We start from the raw sequence: 18,024 nt of genomic DNA, 5'->3' as shown, positions 1-18,024 counted from the left end.
TGTGGAAGCCAGTCAGGCTTGAAATTCTTTAATTTAAGTGATGAGGGGTTGACTTTGATAAGTTTGCATTTTAATAACAGCCTCTGATCGCTTCAGGGGTCCACCAGTCATATGCTGTAGCGTGTGTGGCAAGCACGAAATCTGCAAGGTCCCCTGCTGGCAAGATGACAACAGACAATAACCTCAGACAAAACACTGAAGGCCTATCTTTTATTAAAGCACAGCCTGTCTGCCTTTCTTGCCGGAGTTTGAACCTGTTCTACAGTAAATACTGCCTTTTATACGCCTCTCTCCCAGACCTGAATCTACCACCAGGGAGATACGCTGTCAGCTTATTATGTGGGATTTTCATATTTTTCCAATATGCCAACTCAGCTCTGTGGATGCATATTTAATAAGGCTTGCATCTCTGTGCAATCTTTGGCTGGGAGTCATTTCACTGCAGAGTCATTATGAGTGATTCTGCTGCCTCGTGGCATGTTCCAGTTGGATGTAGCAATAACCATCTCTCTTTCTCCCAAAGCACCGCAGATCTTATTACGATTATGACTTTTTCACCGTACCTTCATTGGAGACCTGTCCCGCCTTATCATGTTAATTTCGGCTCGTACAAGTGAAAGTGAGGGTTTCTTCTTTTTACAAAGGGAGGATCGATGCAAATGGATCTGGAATGACAGTTTGACAACCATAAAAACCCCCAAAAAACCTGCCTCGGATCTTGGTTGTGACAAAGCTGAGGAAATGATGCTGAATTATTGACACTCTGCATCTGTTTGGGTTTAGGTGGGCTTCTTAATCCCAACCAATCCCCTTTGGCGACGCCGTCAACAGATTGATTTCTGTGGAGGATAGTGAGCAGTGTGCTCGTTCCAATACCTGGCCGTTCTTGGAGATGGAAACACTGAGGCTTGGCTTTGGGCCAAGCCGGGGTGCCAAACAGGACAGTGGAAAAGCGCCATTTGAGACCGCTACTTCGGTTTTGTCCTTTAGTGCTATTCACCTAATTTAGAGAGCATGGTGTAAACTGACATCAGTACAGTGGAGAAACTGGCCACTAGTTGTCTGGGCTACAGCTAAGAAAGCATTATCTTCTCTGGTTTGTAAAGATCTAATGACCAAGCGTCCCTCTCCTGGGCACAGCACTATCGGCTGTAATGAATGTCTCAAAGAAAGAGGTCATTTTTTACTGTCAGTAAGATAAACTACCTTCAATTCGATGCAATATCAGTTAAGGACAAAAAGGTTTTTTCACCTAATCTCTCAACTTCTATCCATTATTAGTGTATTATGCAATATGCATTTCACTGTGTGCCGTGTTTTCTATGATCCATTCTTCTAGGGTGAATTGGTTATTGCATAGTAATAAAGTTGAGTGTTTGGCGTTAGTAGACAAGTGAGGTAAGGACTTTTTCAAATTGGTTTTAAGTTAGTGTAAACAGTGTCCTCTCTCCTCTCCACGGCATGTACTTTACACTGTCTGACAGTAAGGTCCGACTCTAAAACAGCCTCTCTCTATCCGAGGGCCAGACGCTCATTCTCCCCATGCAGCCTACTCCACTCCATAATGTTGACTTTAACTGTATTGATCGCCAACACCACTTTATTAAAAGTCCAGCTTGATTTCTCTCTCTCTATCTCTCTCTCTCTCTCTCTTTCTCTCTCTCTCTCTCTCCCCCGTCTCTCTCTCTCTCTCTCTCTCTCTCTCTCTCTCTCTCTCTCTCTCTCTCTCTCTCTTTTAATATTTTTTTTCTCTCTCTTTCTCCTTTTTCCAGGGTTGTTCTTTTAATGTGTTGGGTGACATGCTAGTGCTCTTCATTTATCACGTGTCTGTCACATGCTGTGACATGCTATTACTGACCGTATACACCTCTTTAGTCACATTCTCCTCTGGATTTTTTTTAAGAAATGTGCTGCGTCCTTGGCTTTATCATTAATTCTGAGTGGGCTGAATCAGAGAGCAGCAGTATGCCATTGACATCACATTTGCCACCACTGATGGAACGCATAAATCACTCCAATAATTTCAGTTTGGAATGGAGGGACGAGGATGGGGGAATCTGTGAGGTGTAACCATTTGTGAGTCAGGGACAGGAAGAAATGGCGGTGTCAACCCCTCTCTTTGCTGAAAGGCATTTGTGAACACATTAAAGACATGCTGGAAATATTTCAATGGCAAACAAGAGCACTGGCCATTTTCTTTCCTCAGTAAAGAAAATGGGCAGTAAGTACGCTCATGCAAAACCACAATCCAAATATAGCTCTGCAATACGAATTTCCAAACATCTAAATTAAAATAAAAACTCCCTAAGGTGAAACGGTCAGAAAATATGTTTTTGTTGGCTTAAGGGGTTAACATCTCTCTCTCTCTCTCTCTCTCTCCTCTCATCGTCTGAAATGCTGCTGCTGCTGTTAGATTATGGAGGAATTACCGTGCTGGGCCCCCCTAGGGTCCAGCATATCAGGCGCTCTACAGCCCTGTGATGGCAGCTCTGCAGCAGCCTTGCCCAGAGGGGCTTACAGCCGCAGTAGCCTCTGAGTCATCTGAGCTGGAGAGACAACCACACAACAGCATGTCCCTCATGAAAGGGTCCACACAACTCCGCCTGGGTCTTGACACAGAGGCGGAGTGGTACGATCCAAATAAGATTCCGGAGGATTCCGGAATAGGTTTAGGGGGACAGTAACATAGGGTGGATGATTGGATGTACATAAGACTTCACATACCTCAGTCTGGAATTAGGGGACTGGGATGGTACAGTATGGAATGGTATGATCCAGGAACAGGAAGTGGTTATGAAAACACAGTGTCAGCCTTTGGAAGGAGATCTTCCACAGATGATAACCACATTTGGTTCCTACCATTATGTCCCTAAATGTGGCTTGAAATGGAGTTTACAGCTTACAGAAGCCAACGAACCTTGACTTTTCCCATAAGGTACATTTGATAGGCATCGTTAAACCAGAATCCTAAAACCTGGCCTTGTCAATGACCCATTCTAAATGGGTTGTTCCCAAACACTCAGAGTATAGAAACCAGACTTGCATGTGTCATAGCAGCATTATAACATATCTACTCAAAGGACTGTGTGATCTACTTTCATGGCGTCAAACCTTGGTAGGACATTGAGGTTATTTTCTGATCGTAATGGGTCTATACTGCCAAAGCGGTGGGAGAAAATGATTATTGCAGCGCTGAAGCAAGGAGAGGCCCTGGAGGCAAACTGAAGTCTGATATTTTTCAAGTTCACACTGCTGTTAATTGGATTGTACAAGCAATCAGACTCCAACTTCCTCAGGTCTGTCTCACTAGATGTTTATACGGTCTTTTATACAGATGTTTATACATTCGCGCTTCAAAACGCCAAATACAGAAGTGTGGTGTGATATTCCAATCCACATCTAAATACACTGCAACAATACTCTGTTTCATGTGTCAGGAGGGAGGTGCAGGTGCTGCACAGCCTTTGTTTCTTCTGTGAAAATCAATATGAAATAAAATCCACTCAGGACATAAAAGTGGTTGTGATATCAATCCCTGCTCAGAGACTGCATCACAAACCGCGAGTGAAGATGCCTGAGCAGCCTCATCTATTAAGAGCGTTGGGTAATGGAATGACTGTTAGCACGAACAGGGAATGAGTAAACCAGCGGTGAAATGAAATAGAGTGCACTGCCTCACTAACCGATACTCACCGATACTCAGGAGAGAGAGAGAGAGAGAGAGAGAGAGAGAGAGAGGGAGAGAGAGGGAGGGAGAGAGAGAGAGAGAAAGAGAGAGAGAGAGAGAGAGAGGGAGAGAGAGAGTGTCTCTGAATGGTTGTGTGTGAAGAGAAAGACAGGGCCCAGTGCTAGTACTGTACACTCCAGCATCAGCCTCACATCTATCACTGAGTCATCAGAGTTGTCATTCCAGAGAGAACTGCCCTATCCCACAGGGGGCGCTACCACTCTCCTACGTTTGTCTGTGAGAGACTTGATTCCCCGTTCATTGACTGCTACTTTGGGTCTGTACAGTGTGTGCTAGAAGGTGTATTCCCCATGTCTATGTCTGACGACACAAGTCCCCTCAATCCCTTTACTCTGTTCCCCGTTAAACCAGCATCTGCTTAGGTAAGAGGCTAATCCCCCCCCCACCCCCACCCCCCCCACCCCCGCTACGCACTCTCCTCTGCCTGCCATCTGGCTCATAGCTGGACATGTCCTCACATTAGCACCCGCAACCACACAAACACATACAGTACACACACACACACACACACACACACACACACACACACACATACACACACACACACACACACACACATACACACACACACACACACACACACACACACACACACACACAAAAACCGTGACAGCTCAAATCTCTTGCACCCCCGACTGAACTGGCCTGCATTTTTAATGAAGAGCGCCCCGTGAACAAAACAGCTTGCAGGGCTATAATGGCTTAGGGCAAGCCCCTCCAGCTGTAGAGCCAGTGAACTCATCCCTTCCTCTGCCCGGGTGAAAAGAAGAAGAGGGGGAGGAGAGAGAGGAGGAGAGAGGGAGTGACCCTCTCTAATTACTCCTCTGTGACTCTCAAGCCCCAGTGACGTTTGGAGAATGAAAAGACCCCCACACAAAAGGGGAAAAAAAGAAAGAAAAGGACAATAAAAAGGAGTAAGAGATGCTGATTAGACATGAAACATCTCTCTCCCGCCTCTTTTCCCTCTCTCGTTGTTCTACAACAAGAAAATGCCCAGGCATTTACTAGGATTGTTCACCAGCCCTCAGTTATCCACAGTGAATAATGATGTTTCTCTGAGAGAGAGAGAGAGAGAGAGAGAGAGAGAGAGAGACAAAGAGGGAGAAAGAGAGACAGAGACAGAGAAGAGAGAGAGACAGAGAAGAGTGCGCATGAGAGAGAGACAGAGAAAGAGAAGTCATAGGCCTGGGGCCATGTGTTCTGATGGACTAAGCAGTGCGGGGCTAAACAAACAAACAGTGAAGGAGGGGAGCCCGGTGCTCCTCTACATTCTCTGGGTGTTGTGGGCTTTGTTATTTATTTGTTATTTACTGTGCCATTACATTTGTGTTGAGCACATCGCCCCGTTTCGCTCTGCCGATGATCAACCAGGGGGTAGAAACCGAGGATGATGGAAATGAAGTGTTGGCTTCTTCACAGCCAGAGCTGGCCGGGCGAATTAGCAACATTTGTTCTGTTGTAAATGTGGCTGTCATCTCCCCACGATGCACCCATCAACGTCAATGTCAGCCTGCCCCATCCAGAGGAGAGAGAGAGAGAGAGAGAGAGAGAGAGAGAGAGAGAGAGAGAGGCGCTGGAGGATGTGTTTTATGGAACAGCTAAAACAGAAGAGACAGATTCCTCTCTGCTTAAAATCTCTGCTCATCCCAGATATACTGTTCTCTTGAAAGGCAGAGTAGGACATTTTTCATTTTTTTTTTCTAAATGTCCCGAAATAGAAATGAAGTCCCTTCATGTCCTCTCTCGTTTTTCTACTGAAGGACAAGCAGTTGTTATACTGAAGCAATGAACTGAATATGATGAAGTGATTGTGTCTGTGTGGGTGGTATTTGTAGACGCAAATAATAACCCATGACCACGCCATGTGTTGGCTTACTGTATGAAGCACACTTTGCATTCCTGACATATTTCATGGTGCGGTGTCTAGTTTCCCTACTCATGTTGCATGTGAGGTGAAATGAACCATTTGAATCCCCATTAAAACTGCTAATTTCACTTAAGAGCAGGCTGATAGTGGATGTCAAAACAAGATCATTATAGAAGGTCATCCGAGCAAAACCCACATGACTGTAGAGTCTTGGCTTCTGTTCTGTTGCGTTCAGAGCTGATGTTGCAAAGGCAAAGACAGTGTGTGTTCCTGTGTGTTAGGGCCACATCCACTGCCGCTGATGTTTAGTGTTTGACAAACACAAGCGCGTCAGACGGGCCGACACAATAAGGGATACAGACACCCGGAGGGATGTGGGCTGATTGAAGGGAAAGGAGCGGCATTGGGATACGAGGGGAAAGAAGTGATCAGGGTGAAGGAGGGCGAGAAGCATTCATCTTGGTGGGAGTGATCCACATTATCCCTCCTTTTTCCCTTCCCTGCCAACTCTGAGAGCTGATAATACAGCGGGTAACCTTTGCGGAGATGACAACGGGCAGGACAACATGACATGGGCACACTTCACAGACGGTGGCACACGGCCGTGGCATTGGAGGGGACACGTCTGACATTAAAGGCACAATGAAGCATCTAGAGTACGTAACCTTTAAAGGGGGACAGTTACTGAAGCCTACATTTCATGCCTGCTGTGTGTGTGTCTCTCTTTGAGTGGCGTGCTCCTCTCTTTTACATGTCAAATAAACAAGCACGATGCAATCTGCATGCAGTGTAATATGCACAGAAAATGTTTTTAAATGCATAAAACATGGAAATAAATAAAGCTCAATCAGTATGATGTTGGACAGATCTAGTGTGCTGGCCCTACCACCTGTCCTCATGGTGAGTGATTAAGCAACAGCAAACAGACAAAAACTATTCCTATTTACAGCATCTCTGTGCACCAATATCAACCATACAAAAAGTAAACATAGGTAAGCAACAGAGTGTGAGTTGTTGGAACTCAGTAAAGAGAGAGAGACAACTCACTTGATCACTCTCCTCCTGGCTGTGATGCTGGCCACGATGATGCTCTCCGGTCTGGGGGTGGCCACCGCCTTAAAGGTCCCCTTCCAGAACCTCTCAAACAGCTGCTTCTCTCCCTGGTACTGCAGGCTGGCCATGCTGCCCGTGTCCCCCAGAGGGAGAGGGGTGCAGGGGGCCAGGGAGAGGGTGCAAGGGGGCTGGAGGGGCTCCAGGGCTGCCACTGCTCCTGGTAGTGATGCACTATCTCTTCAGCCTAGGCGTGGAGAGTCTATACACACATATACACACACGCGCGCGCGTAGATAGCACACGCTGAGCGAGACTCTGGAGCTGTCCAAGTACTGAATCCACACCGGTTACTTGTAGAGCAGCCGGGAAACACAGGAAAAAACACACACACACACACACAGACACACACAGCAAACACCTCTTCTCCCAGAGTAGGTCAATGTGTCAGTGCTGCTTCTCCTTTTCTGTCTTCCTTCTACGGGAGCATGTGGGGCAGGACAAAGGCTGCTGATACAACGGCAGGCTGCTTTTTGTTCTCTCTGGAGGGGGGGATTGTGTTTCTGTTTCTCTCTCTCTCTCTCTCTCTCACTCTCTCCCTCTGTCACATCTGCTGCTTCTGCTGCTGCTGCTGCTGCGGCTGTAGCCTCTCCTCTCCTCCCTCCCTTCCTTCCTTCTCTCTCCCTCCTCCCTATCCCTCTGTGTCAGTCTTCAGTTAGAGCCGGGACTCACAGGCGGTAGGTAGAGGGCAGAGCATCCTCCTCCTCCTCTTCCCTGGTCGTGGGCAGAGGAGTGAGTGACGGACTGGTTCTCTCTCTTGTTGCTGGAGCACTCAGGGAGCCGTGACCCGAGCACACACACCGACATGAGGATGAGGTCTGAACGAGCGTTGAGGCGAGTGTGCAACTATATGTCTGTGGCTGTGGGCGGGTGTGAGCATGAGTGTGTGTGTGTGTGCGTTTGAGTATGTGTGTGTGTGTGTGCGGCTTGTGTGTGTGTTCAAAGCGAGTGAGAAGCCCAGCTGACAGCGGCTTGTTTTGTCTCGCTCAGACTGTGACGTTGTGACTGGGGGCAGGTCAGGGGGAGTAGGACACCTTCCCTCTTCCTCTTCTCTCTCTCTCTCTCTCTTTCTCTCTCTCTTTCTCCTCTCCCTCCCCTCTTATTCTACTGCTCATTCTTTCCCTCTCTCTCTCTCTCTCTCTCTCTCTCTCTCTCTCTCTCCCTCTGACCCCCTCTCTATGCTGATCTCTTGCTTAGTCTTTCAACCTCGCCCCCCTTTCCTCCTATTCTCTTATTCAGTCTCTCTCTCTCTCTCTCTCTCTCTCTCTCTCTCTCTCTCTCTCTCTCTGTGTCTTGGACAAAAGCCTGAGCCGGTTGCCTTCATCAGCATAACAAAAGGCTGGGTTTGTGAGGAGCAGCCGGTGCATGTGCCTGACACAATGCCCCCAGGGGCTCAGCGTTCTCCCAGAGCTCACCACACACACACACGCACACACACACACACACACACACACACACACACACACACACACACACACACACACACACGCACACACACACGCAGCCAACCCACTCCTCCAGATACACAACACAACACAGCCCGTTCTCTCCTCTGTCCCTGTCCTCACCCCTCTGTCCTCATGCCTCTATCCTCACCCCTTTGTCCCTCAGTGTTCTCCACTCCCCCAGCTACACAATACCCTCCCTCCTCTCTCCCCTCTCTCTCTCTTCCTGTCTACCCTCTCTACCCTCTCTACCCTCTCTCCCCCACATCACAGTTCAGCTGTCAATATCCAGAAAAACAGATTTGGAGTTGATAGTTTGTTGACAGTGTGACCATCTTTCAAACCCATCAAAAAATAAAGTGTGGCCTGGTTCCTTAACTAACACAATAGTAGGATACTATTTGTGTTTATAAATGGCAGCCGGATGACCTTTCTTCCACTTCAGTAAACTAAAGAGTCATGGGGCTCTATTTTTCATTCAGCCGAGTCCAAACGGAGGCGGTAACCGCCAAAGCGCTATCTCGCCTGCGCTCACGTGGGTGGAGCAGCGGTAAACGAGCCGTGTTCATGACAATGAGCCGATCAAGTGCCATCAGGTGCGCTGAACAATTCTGGCACTAATATTTCAGACACACCCCATAGCGCCACTGCCAGCTCCCCGTTTTTCCGCTGACTAGTTTTTCAGCCGTTGAAATATAGCCCATAGTCTGTTGAACAGCCTCCCTCTCTAGCCTGATATGTATGCATAGTGGCGCTTCAGAGCCAGAGCTTAGCTTAGATTAATAATGCATATATTAGGCGATAACATGAAAGTTGATGTATAACAACACTAACCACTTAATGATAAGTGGGCTCCTCATCAGTGTGCTTTGAATAAAGATGGACTTTCGAAGCACACTCAAATTAAACCAGAGGCCAACTGAAGTCCTGGCCAGCACAGTGGTGTATAACGGTTCAATTATGGGATGGAATATGAAATAGCTGTTTTTTTGCTGCATGTGAAGCTCAGTTTATCTTTGGGAGCAGTGTTCAGGGCCAAGGGGCAGATTTACATTTGTACTGAGTGTTTGCACCAGGTGCAGATTCCACCTGTTTTTCACACAGAGAGAGATAGGTATAAAAGGTGGAACACATTGGTAATACAGAGGTTATTATGATAAGAAAGATGAATTCTCATGTAGCCTAGTTTCAGTATTTCATTCCAAACAGTCTAAACAGCCTCAGGCTTCTGGTGCCATTGCTTGGTAAATATCTCCATCTAAGATAGTAGAACAGCTTCTTGTTTGTTACGTCTCATCTTGTTCGTTAGTTTGTTTGTCTGTGTTTCATGTTATTAATTTATTGTTCCCTGTTTATTTTTGTGTCTCTCACCTTATCTCTCTTTCCAGACTCTTCACTACCTGCCCCTATGTGTTTCCCGCCTGTGTGATCGTCTACCCCGCACTGATTGGATTCACCTGTTCCTCATCATCATTCCCTGTGTATTTAGTCCGTGTGTTGTCCCCTGTCTCGTTGCCTGTTTGTCTTTGTGCCTTAGTGTCAAAGCGTCCCAGTGATTTTCATAATGATTTCTGGTCTTCCTGTTTTTTTAAAATCTTTTTAGTAGTTTTTCCGAGTTTGTCTTTTGCCTTTTCCCTGTTGGATTATCCGCCTGTTGGATTATCCGCCTCCTTTTTGACTGACTACCCATGTACCATACCCTGCCTTGCCTACCCCCTTATTGGATATCTGCCTCCCTACGTATTGTCTACCTGTGTACCAAACTTTCTTTCTGGAATTAAAGGATTACTCTTTTGGACTAAGTTTTTGTCCTGAGTTGTTCGTCCTGAGTGCTCTGCCTTGGTCTACAGCCTTTACATTGTTGTACTGGGCGGGATATCACTGTAAATGTGTTAGGCTAAGCTATTGTGCCTACCTGCGCTGTCGTTTCTGATGAGTCACTGTTACATGCTGACTCACTCCAACTGTGGACTGATTAAAGTCTTCATACGAGACGAAATAACAAGTTAACAGAGAACAAACAGCAGGGATGAAGGTAATGGTTGAAGACAGATTGCTTTTGACTACGGGAGATTTCACACTGGACGACAGTGGCAATAACGGCCATTATTACATTTTCTTTAGACTGTCGTCTTTATATTAGCCTAAGTTTAGACCTATTCAAAAGGAACCATATTGACAAACATATCACATTTATTTTCACGATGAAGTTCCTGCACACATTGTTATATAGTTTGTAATAGTGACTAATTTATTTCTTAGCTTATCCACTTGTGTCTGTATGGTGTCTGCCATAGTGGCCTGCTGTGTGAGCCTATACAATAATGCATCTCTTCACAATGACTTTGCAACAAATCCTTCAAGAACGCAAGGCATTGGTTGGTGACCTACAGTATAAGGTAAAGGTAACAAAACTTTTGAAATTAACTAAAGTCAATCAATCAATAACTCTAAATATTTTCTGTTATTTTAAAAGTTAAAGGATGTTTAAAGCAAATTAGTTAAAAGAACCTGAATTATTCCACATTGTTTAACCTTGTGCAAATGTACTTCATTTATCACCTGTTTCACCAGCAAAGTTTTACATTTTTGACAGCCTTGGAATAATGTTACTGTAGCTCTTCTTTCAATTATTCACTAAAAATGACTTTTAAGCAGCATATAGCGAATATTACTATGTGGTGCATAAATTACCTGCAATGGCAGAGGAGGCTGCCTCATATTCTCTAAATACAGTGGCGGAATGCTGCCAAAAGGAGACAGACCTTTTTTCGATTGGTTTAATGTTTTACTCGAGCTGCCCTCATTAAAATGCAAACTCAAAGTCCAGGCGGTTGGCGAATGGCTCAGGCTGCATAAACCTGATAACATGTTCCATTTTCTACATGTGGCATATTTCAGAAGGGCTGTATAAAAACAACATTTTGATCAATGCCCCCCTGGCTCCTGGAAATAAACAGACATGCCCTGTTCTATTGTGTCACTGTATGCTACTGAGGTGGGAAGGGCCGATCGCTTAATGAATAGAGAACACATGTGCATATGAGGTTGATAGGCGCCGATATGAAATTCTTACACGATATGAATGTTGCTTATTGTAACCACATCTTATCAGTGAGTGTTGACTCATAAGACTACTATAGACTACTATAGTCTTATGAATAATACTACTATAGTCTTAGAATAATATGAATCATAACAGAATGCAATGCTTTACTGATGGCTGTAATCTATAGGCTAATTATCATTGGGATATTGTATAGAATGTAGAAAAAGGATTTGCATCTTCATTCAGATTCACGTTCACACTCACGTCACAGAGACAGACAGAGGAACACAGTACATACAGGATCGAGAAAAGCATTGTGGCTTTAGCGGAAGCATTGGATAGAACCAGCAAAACAGTCGATCACCCAATGTAATTACCCCTCACACTGCAGCTTATACCTCTCTTCCCTCCCTCCAGGTGGAGAGATAAAATACAGATTATCCCTCACACGCCAACCTGAATATATTTTTTTCCACTCATCGCCATAGAAACAAGCAGTTATGCACGCCGGGAGACGATAACAAATGTGAAAATGTTCCAGTTTTTTATTCAGAATCTTTTCAGTGTGTACCACAAACAACAGAACACTGACACATTTGTTGTGATTACTTGCAGGTAGTTGTGCGTCATTCAAGGAATGCAGTTGGCACATTGGCATGTCCTTCACTCCCCTGTACTGTACATAACACAAAAGATGTGTCTCGGAATAAACCTTGTACTGTATATTAGAGCGTTGACAGAGTGTCCGTCATGAAAAGAAGAGATCTCTTGTGGCCTTCACAGTATATCTGATAATACACATACAGCAGAAAGGGAGAAATGTGCTTTCTTTTGTACGATGGAAGCAAGGCCAAAACTGTAAAATTTCAAATGTATCTAGCTTTTCTTGACATTTTATTTAAATGTCATAGAGTAGGGACAGTACAACAGAGTTCTAGAATTTCTAACAAAAGGGACAATAGAGCATTGTCAAAGAGTCCAGAGCATAGTCCTCTGAAGTTTCCCCCTAATGTCCTTATATCAGTCTACCCCCTGAACAGACAACTCCATCCCCCCTCTGTGACTGACGTTAAAGGACATCCTATCAGTAATCAATACCACCTTATACCCCTGAAAACAGCGATAACTATCAAAGCACACACATCTGATGAATGCCGGCAGCAATTCATTAAGGACATGACCAGAAATCGTTGGATTGCCCAACATGTCATTCCTCAACCCTGGCCAATGACAGTCCCAGGTTGACTTTGGGTTGAACTTCACTGTGACTAGAAGGCTACAGCAAAAACCTGTAAAAAGCTTCAGGGAAATGTCAGGTAGTTTGTAGTCTGTGCGATTTTTTGTTAAAGGGATCATTAAACCTCTGCCACAGACTCAAATGGAGGCATCTCTTGCCAAGGCAATGCTACGAGCCTGGCATAACTACTGATAATGTGATAGGATGAATCGCATTCATCTGGGCACAGTCCTAACCTGCTTCCTCTTTATGTAACACACAGAGGTGTATGTACAGTACATACAGCATAATACCAGGGAAATGGAGGGGGCTCTGTGAGTCTGTGAAGGGGCTCTGTGACTACACAGGGCAGGGCAGACAGGCATGTCCAGCTGAGCAGCACAGAGGCACAGGGCAAGGGTAAGAGGACACTCCCTTCCTCCCAAATTAAATCACCGTCAGTCAGGGTAAATAAACTCGGGGGGGGGGTAAAGAGACGACAGATCTGGGAGGAGCGGATCTGCTGAGACGAGGCCCTGTGGACAGAACATAATGCTCATCTGTAGTGATCGCCACGCGGCGCCCTGGAAGATACGCTGAGGGACCCTCTGATATTTTCATCAAAGGGGACAGCCCTCCCGTTGTGTTACCCACAGACCCTAAACTGCTCTGGCAAGAGGAGTGTAAACAAAGTGGCCCTATTCAATCAAACCCGGTGTCCAGGAGTTTCTGGGGTAAGGTGAAGAACGGTCCCTCTTCTGGAACAGTGGTAAAAATGCCTGTGCTTTACCCTACTACCTGACAGATGGCACAGTTCCATGTGATGCAGTTGTAACTTCACCTTGCAGCACCTAAACCTAGAGCACCTGACCATGGAGACCCTTATCTATAAATACAGATGGCAATTAAGAGAAGGTGGAAGGTGAGGCCCCTGCATGATAGTTCATTTATAGACTGCTTGTGTCTGTACAACCTGATTTTTATTGAGCAGTGGAGACAGTCCCTCTCTCACTCTCTCTGTAAAAGACAGCAGGGGGAGTAGAGGGAGGGGGGACGGTAACTGACCTGGTACACTCTATTTATTTTGGCCAAATTGATTCTGCCCATCAGTGAGGCCTCTCTCTCTCTCTCTCTCTCCTCCAGCTCCTCTCCTGACAAGGGTTCAACATGGTTTTTTTTTGTTGCACTTTTTCTTCATAACCGGTTGTCAGTCAGAAATGCAAGTCCAGACAACAACTGTCCTTGGTCTGGATTAGTCTGAGAATCTGATAGAAAAGATGAAAGGTTGATGTTGATCATCACCCCCCTAGTAATTGCTAGCGGGTGATGAAATGAAAAGGATGTCAATGAAATGCATGTGAATGTGTATCATAGAACAGCAGGTTTCTGAGCCCAACACTGTACAAATTGCACGCATTAATTAAAATATAATATATTTTCCATTCCCTGTTACAAACCCTCAGAAATGCATATAATATGAGATAAAATGAAATATGCATACCATAAAAACCCAGCAAGAGCTTTTGAACAAAACCCTAATGAGCTTCTACTGTGAATAAATAATCCCTGTTCCAGGCTATGCCGTACAGTCCATTTAATTGCATTACTTATCAACTTGTCAGAGGAATTGGAAGCTGGATGTATGAATTGCAAACAATGTGTGTCTCTTGTGGAGAAAAAGTTTAACTCCATAACAATTGTATTTGTTTTTGTTAGAGAGAGAGAGAAGGGGGGGGGGAGAGAGAGAGATGGGACAAACATCCTTAAGTTATCACAATGTACCTTCTGGGGCTGCCCTGCTTGTGCTTGCCACTGTCTTCATCGGCAGCAAAATCAATATGGCCGCCGGTCTGACCTGGCTCCAAAGCGACCCATCAGTCGATAGCCTCACTAAGCTCCTCAGAAGACCAAAAGCTAAGCAGAGAGGAAAGAGAGCCCCATTTCTTTGAGACTGATACACTGTTAATAAAGTCTTCACCTTTTTGTCTTGGAATTGTTGTTGATGTTCTTTTCTTAACTTGTCATGGTACTGTGCTGTACTCATCACTCATGGGATTTGAAGCTTGTTACTAGAACCAAAACACTGCGGGAAAGAGAGTTAAGGATATTGAACAAGGGGGGACGCATACCTATAAAATAAAGACAGTACATCTTGTGATAACATAATGTAATATCACTGTGCTGCAAGGTTGAGGCTTTCATGTGTTTCTACCGGTAATAATACAAGCAGGACTGTAAAATATCATAGCGATAGCAAATCTCATCTAAAGGGCAACACCATTTTTTAACATAGCCACTGTATTCCATATGAGTCAGATGTCCAAACGGATTGTTGTTTGCTATGACTGTGTACAGTAAGCCAGTGAACAGCATGCCCAGACTCAGTCAGGGATGGTGTTATACAGCATGTTTCTGAGATAACATCTGACAGCACATAAATGGGCCTCCCTGAAGAACTACTGTGACAAATATCCTCCATTGTCTGTGAGGACATGGGGTGGTTAACCGAAAAACAAAAGTGAATCAACCGACAAACATGGTCTGATGGCCTCAAGTTCACTGCGGCCCTCATGTCAATCCTGCTCCCTGACTCCCTAAATACACCCTGCAACTTTCACACCTTGAATCCATGACAACACTACTCAAACCGTCCCCCCTGAGCCGCAGCTGAAATGGAAGGTAAAATGTCAGCCTCACCTTGGAGTAAACACAACACCGACTGCCAGCAAGAGAAGCAAAGGCAAAAAAATAACACAATCTACAATAACAACGTGATATAAGAATTATTCTTACTTACGCGACTGTGAAATTGACTCTTACGCAAGTGGCCTAGTTTTGGGGGCTCTGTGAGGGCACAGTGTGCCAGTTTCCTGAGAGCAGTGAACAATAAGTAAGGGATGAGGAGGGAGAGGAGGATGGAGGAGGAGAGGAGGATGTCTTGATCGGACCGGACCTCTTCTAATTGATTAGTCCCCAGCCCTGAGTGCAGTCCAGACCGGCTCATTATATGGAGTACTTGAGTACATGTGAGAAGGGTTCGCTAGTACAGTACTCTCACAGAGGATGGCCCTTTAGAAATATCAGTGGAGGGCAAACTGCTTTTATCTAATCGCAGTGGTGTTTCACTCAAATACGTCAGTTGTGTTTTCTCCTCTCTGTACACACCTGTGGACTATGGCCGCTGGACAGGACTTATAGCAAGGCTGTTTGAAGGAAGCAATACAAAAAAAATAAAGCTATTTTAGATATTTCTTGAGTGTGATCAAATGTTTGCATTTCATATTCGAGACATTGCTAACATGAGTTGCTAATATAGCTGAACGCCAATTTAAAAAAAAAATAATAATCTTCTAACCTGCACAGTTGTTCACACTGTCTCCGATGATGGGGAAAGCGAAATAATGAACACTAGTCAATTTTATTACGGTGGGATCAAGTTTGACAGGGAAATATCAGCATTATCATGTCAGTGTTATAGCACTGTGCACTGGTTTAGGTGTCTCCTGTGACGTTCCACTTTACCCGCTTATTCAAATCCATCACAGCCTCATGAGAGAAGAAATCATTGTTGGTTCCACATGACAGACTTGTCTCGCTCACTACCCAAGCTAAATGCATCCCTTAGGGTTATCTGATCTGGCCTCCTGTACACCGACTTCTTGATATAATAGACTAGAATGTACAGTACAGGCAGTTATCTGTACATTTTAACAGTCCCTCCTAAAGACCGCTTCACCCTCACTACCCCTCTATACTAACCCTAACCCCAACCCTAGAGACCTCTCCACCCCCGCTACCCCCCCCTGTACAAGTTCTCTCCTGCTAATAAAATACATTTAAAAAAAACTATAATAATAAAAAAAAATAGCGTACTGGCATTACGACTGCCTATGGCCCCTGGTGTGAGCATTGATTACTTTGTCTTATGATGACTGTTGGATAGATGATTCACTTGCTTAAACAAATATATTATTGTAAGTCGCTTTGGATAAAGGCGTCCGCTAAATGCCATAAATGTAAATGTAAATGTTATCTATAGTAGGCAGATACAGTATGTCAATGTGTATGGAAAATGTGTATAACAAGTATTGTCTTAGTTTAAGTTCTTCCCACATTCCACGTTCCACATGTGCCACCACACATTAAGTGTGGGATGACATTTGTTTTTGTTCAACCACCCCACGTCTTGTGTGACACTTATTTGGAGACGTGTGTGTGGCTTAAGGGCTGCTGGGTCCCCCACTGATACCCCAGTGGTTGCCATGGGATTAATGATATAGCTACAGAAGTAGCTTCTGGAAATATACAGTTATTGCCATTGTAACATACTGTTGATAATAATTACCCCTTACTGCCTGTTCCCTCTGAAGGCTAAGTACTGTATGCCTGGCCTGGAATATTTCTTTCTTCACTTGAGGCTTTGTCTTCACTGATAAATAGCCTTCTTCCTGACTTTATTTGTTACATGTACTGTATTTGCAGAGAGTCCAGGAAAACACAAACACAGAGCAACACAGCAGGGAATGGTTCTTCATACCAGTCTAAAATCAGTGTGGAACATATATTTATTTTAACAGTATGTCTGCACAGCATACATATGAACTCACTGGTTCAGAATGACCAGTCAGGCTCAATTATTGACAACACAAAACATGGTGCCTCTGAACAGCCTTTGAACTCCGATATCCTATAGAGAGTGACAGTAGCAAGCCAACATACCATAACAAGTTTAAGATCAACTGTCAAAGTAACCACCAAATACCTCAAATAGATCGAGCAATAATATACTATAGCCTCGTATAGATTGTAAGGAAGGACCGTAGATCTCCCTACCCTCAGCACCCTCCCCATGTCAGTCAAGGTCTCATGCCACTCTCTCCACCCACACACTGGCTAACTCCCACAGTTGTCCAACAACATGGTAACAACTGTCATCATCTCTGTCTGCCAGACTCCGGTTGGGAGATTCTCCCTGAGCTCATTTAGAGAGCTTCCCTGAGAATAGTGCAGCTCATCCAATCCCCCTCGCTCTCTCTCTCTCTCTCTGTCTCTCTATCCCTCCCTCCCTCCCTCCCTCTCCCTCATCAGGCCTTCATGCAGAAAGAGCATCCTCTCCTGGGATCCCCCAGGTGTAAAACACACTGAAATGAACCTCCACCTGCCACAGCCGTTCTACATCTACATGGGTAATTGGTAATTGTTGGGATCTGGCTGCAACATAGACTACTGAACCGTGGGGTGCTGTTGCTGTAATAGATACTGTAATTACATTGTGCTGACACCTCAACCTCATTGGCATGCCACCACAAAGCATCGCTAATACTGTATCGTAATTAGAGAGAAATTATTTCAGGCTGTGAGTGGCCGTCTCTGAGTATCAGTGGAGGCCAGTGGAGGTAGAAAACGGAGGACGGGCTGATTGTAATTCATGGAATAGAATGAGGAATGGTTTGCAACCAAACATTTGTACTGTAGGGGGTGGCTAAGATGGATGCTGCAATGGCTTTATTGCGCACATGACATGTTTAATGTATATGAGGTTCCTTTTCATTTGTAATAACTAAGTAATTTATTTTTGAATATTCATTC

The 18,024-nt window shown here is 44.9% G+C and overlaps 1 protein-coding gene across 1 annotated transcript in view; it reads right to left on the bottom strand.

Moving 5' to 3' along the window:
• The window catches only part of srrm4 (serine/arginine repetitive matrix 4), a gene marked incomplete at its 3' end in the record, with an annotated part of 37,625 nt that extends 30,787 nt beyond the window's left edge, over positions 1-6,838 (bottom strand). The window contains exon 1 of the mRNA XM_083674277.1: positions 6,663-6,838. Within this exon, the coding sequence (XP_083530403.1) occupies positions 6,663-6,796 (134 nt within the window). The 5' untranslated portion in view covers positions 6,797-6,838. The remainder of the gene's footprint in view (positions 1-6,662) is intronic.
• Between the last annotated feature and the right edge of the window lie 11,186 nt (positions 6,839-18,024).

Source organism: Argentina silus (assembly GCF_951799395.1).
Source record: "Argentina silus genome assembly, chromosome: 7".
In the NCBI taxonomy this organism is placed as follows: domain Eukaryota; kingdom Metazoa; phylum Chordata; class Actinopteri; order Argentiniformes; family Argentinidae; genus Argentina; species Argentina silus.
The sequence above is the reverse complement of the archived record's forward strand: the minus strand, read 5'-3'. Positions and strand labels throughout refer to the sequence as shown.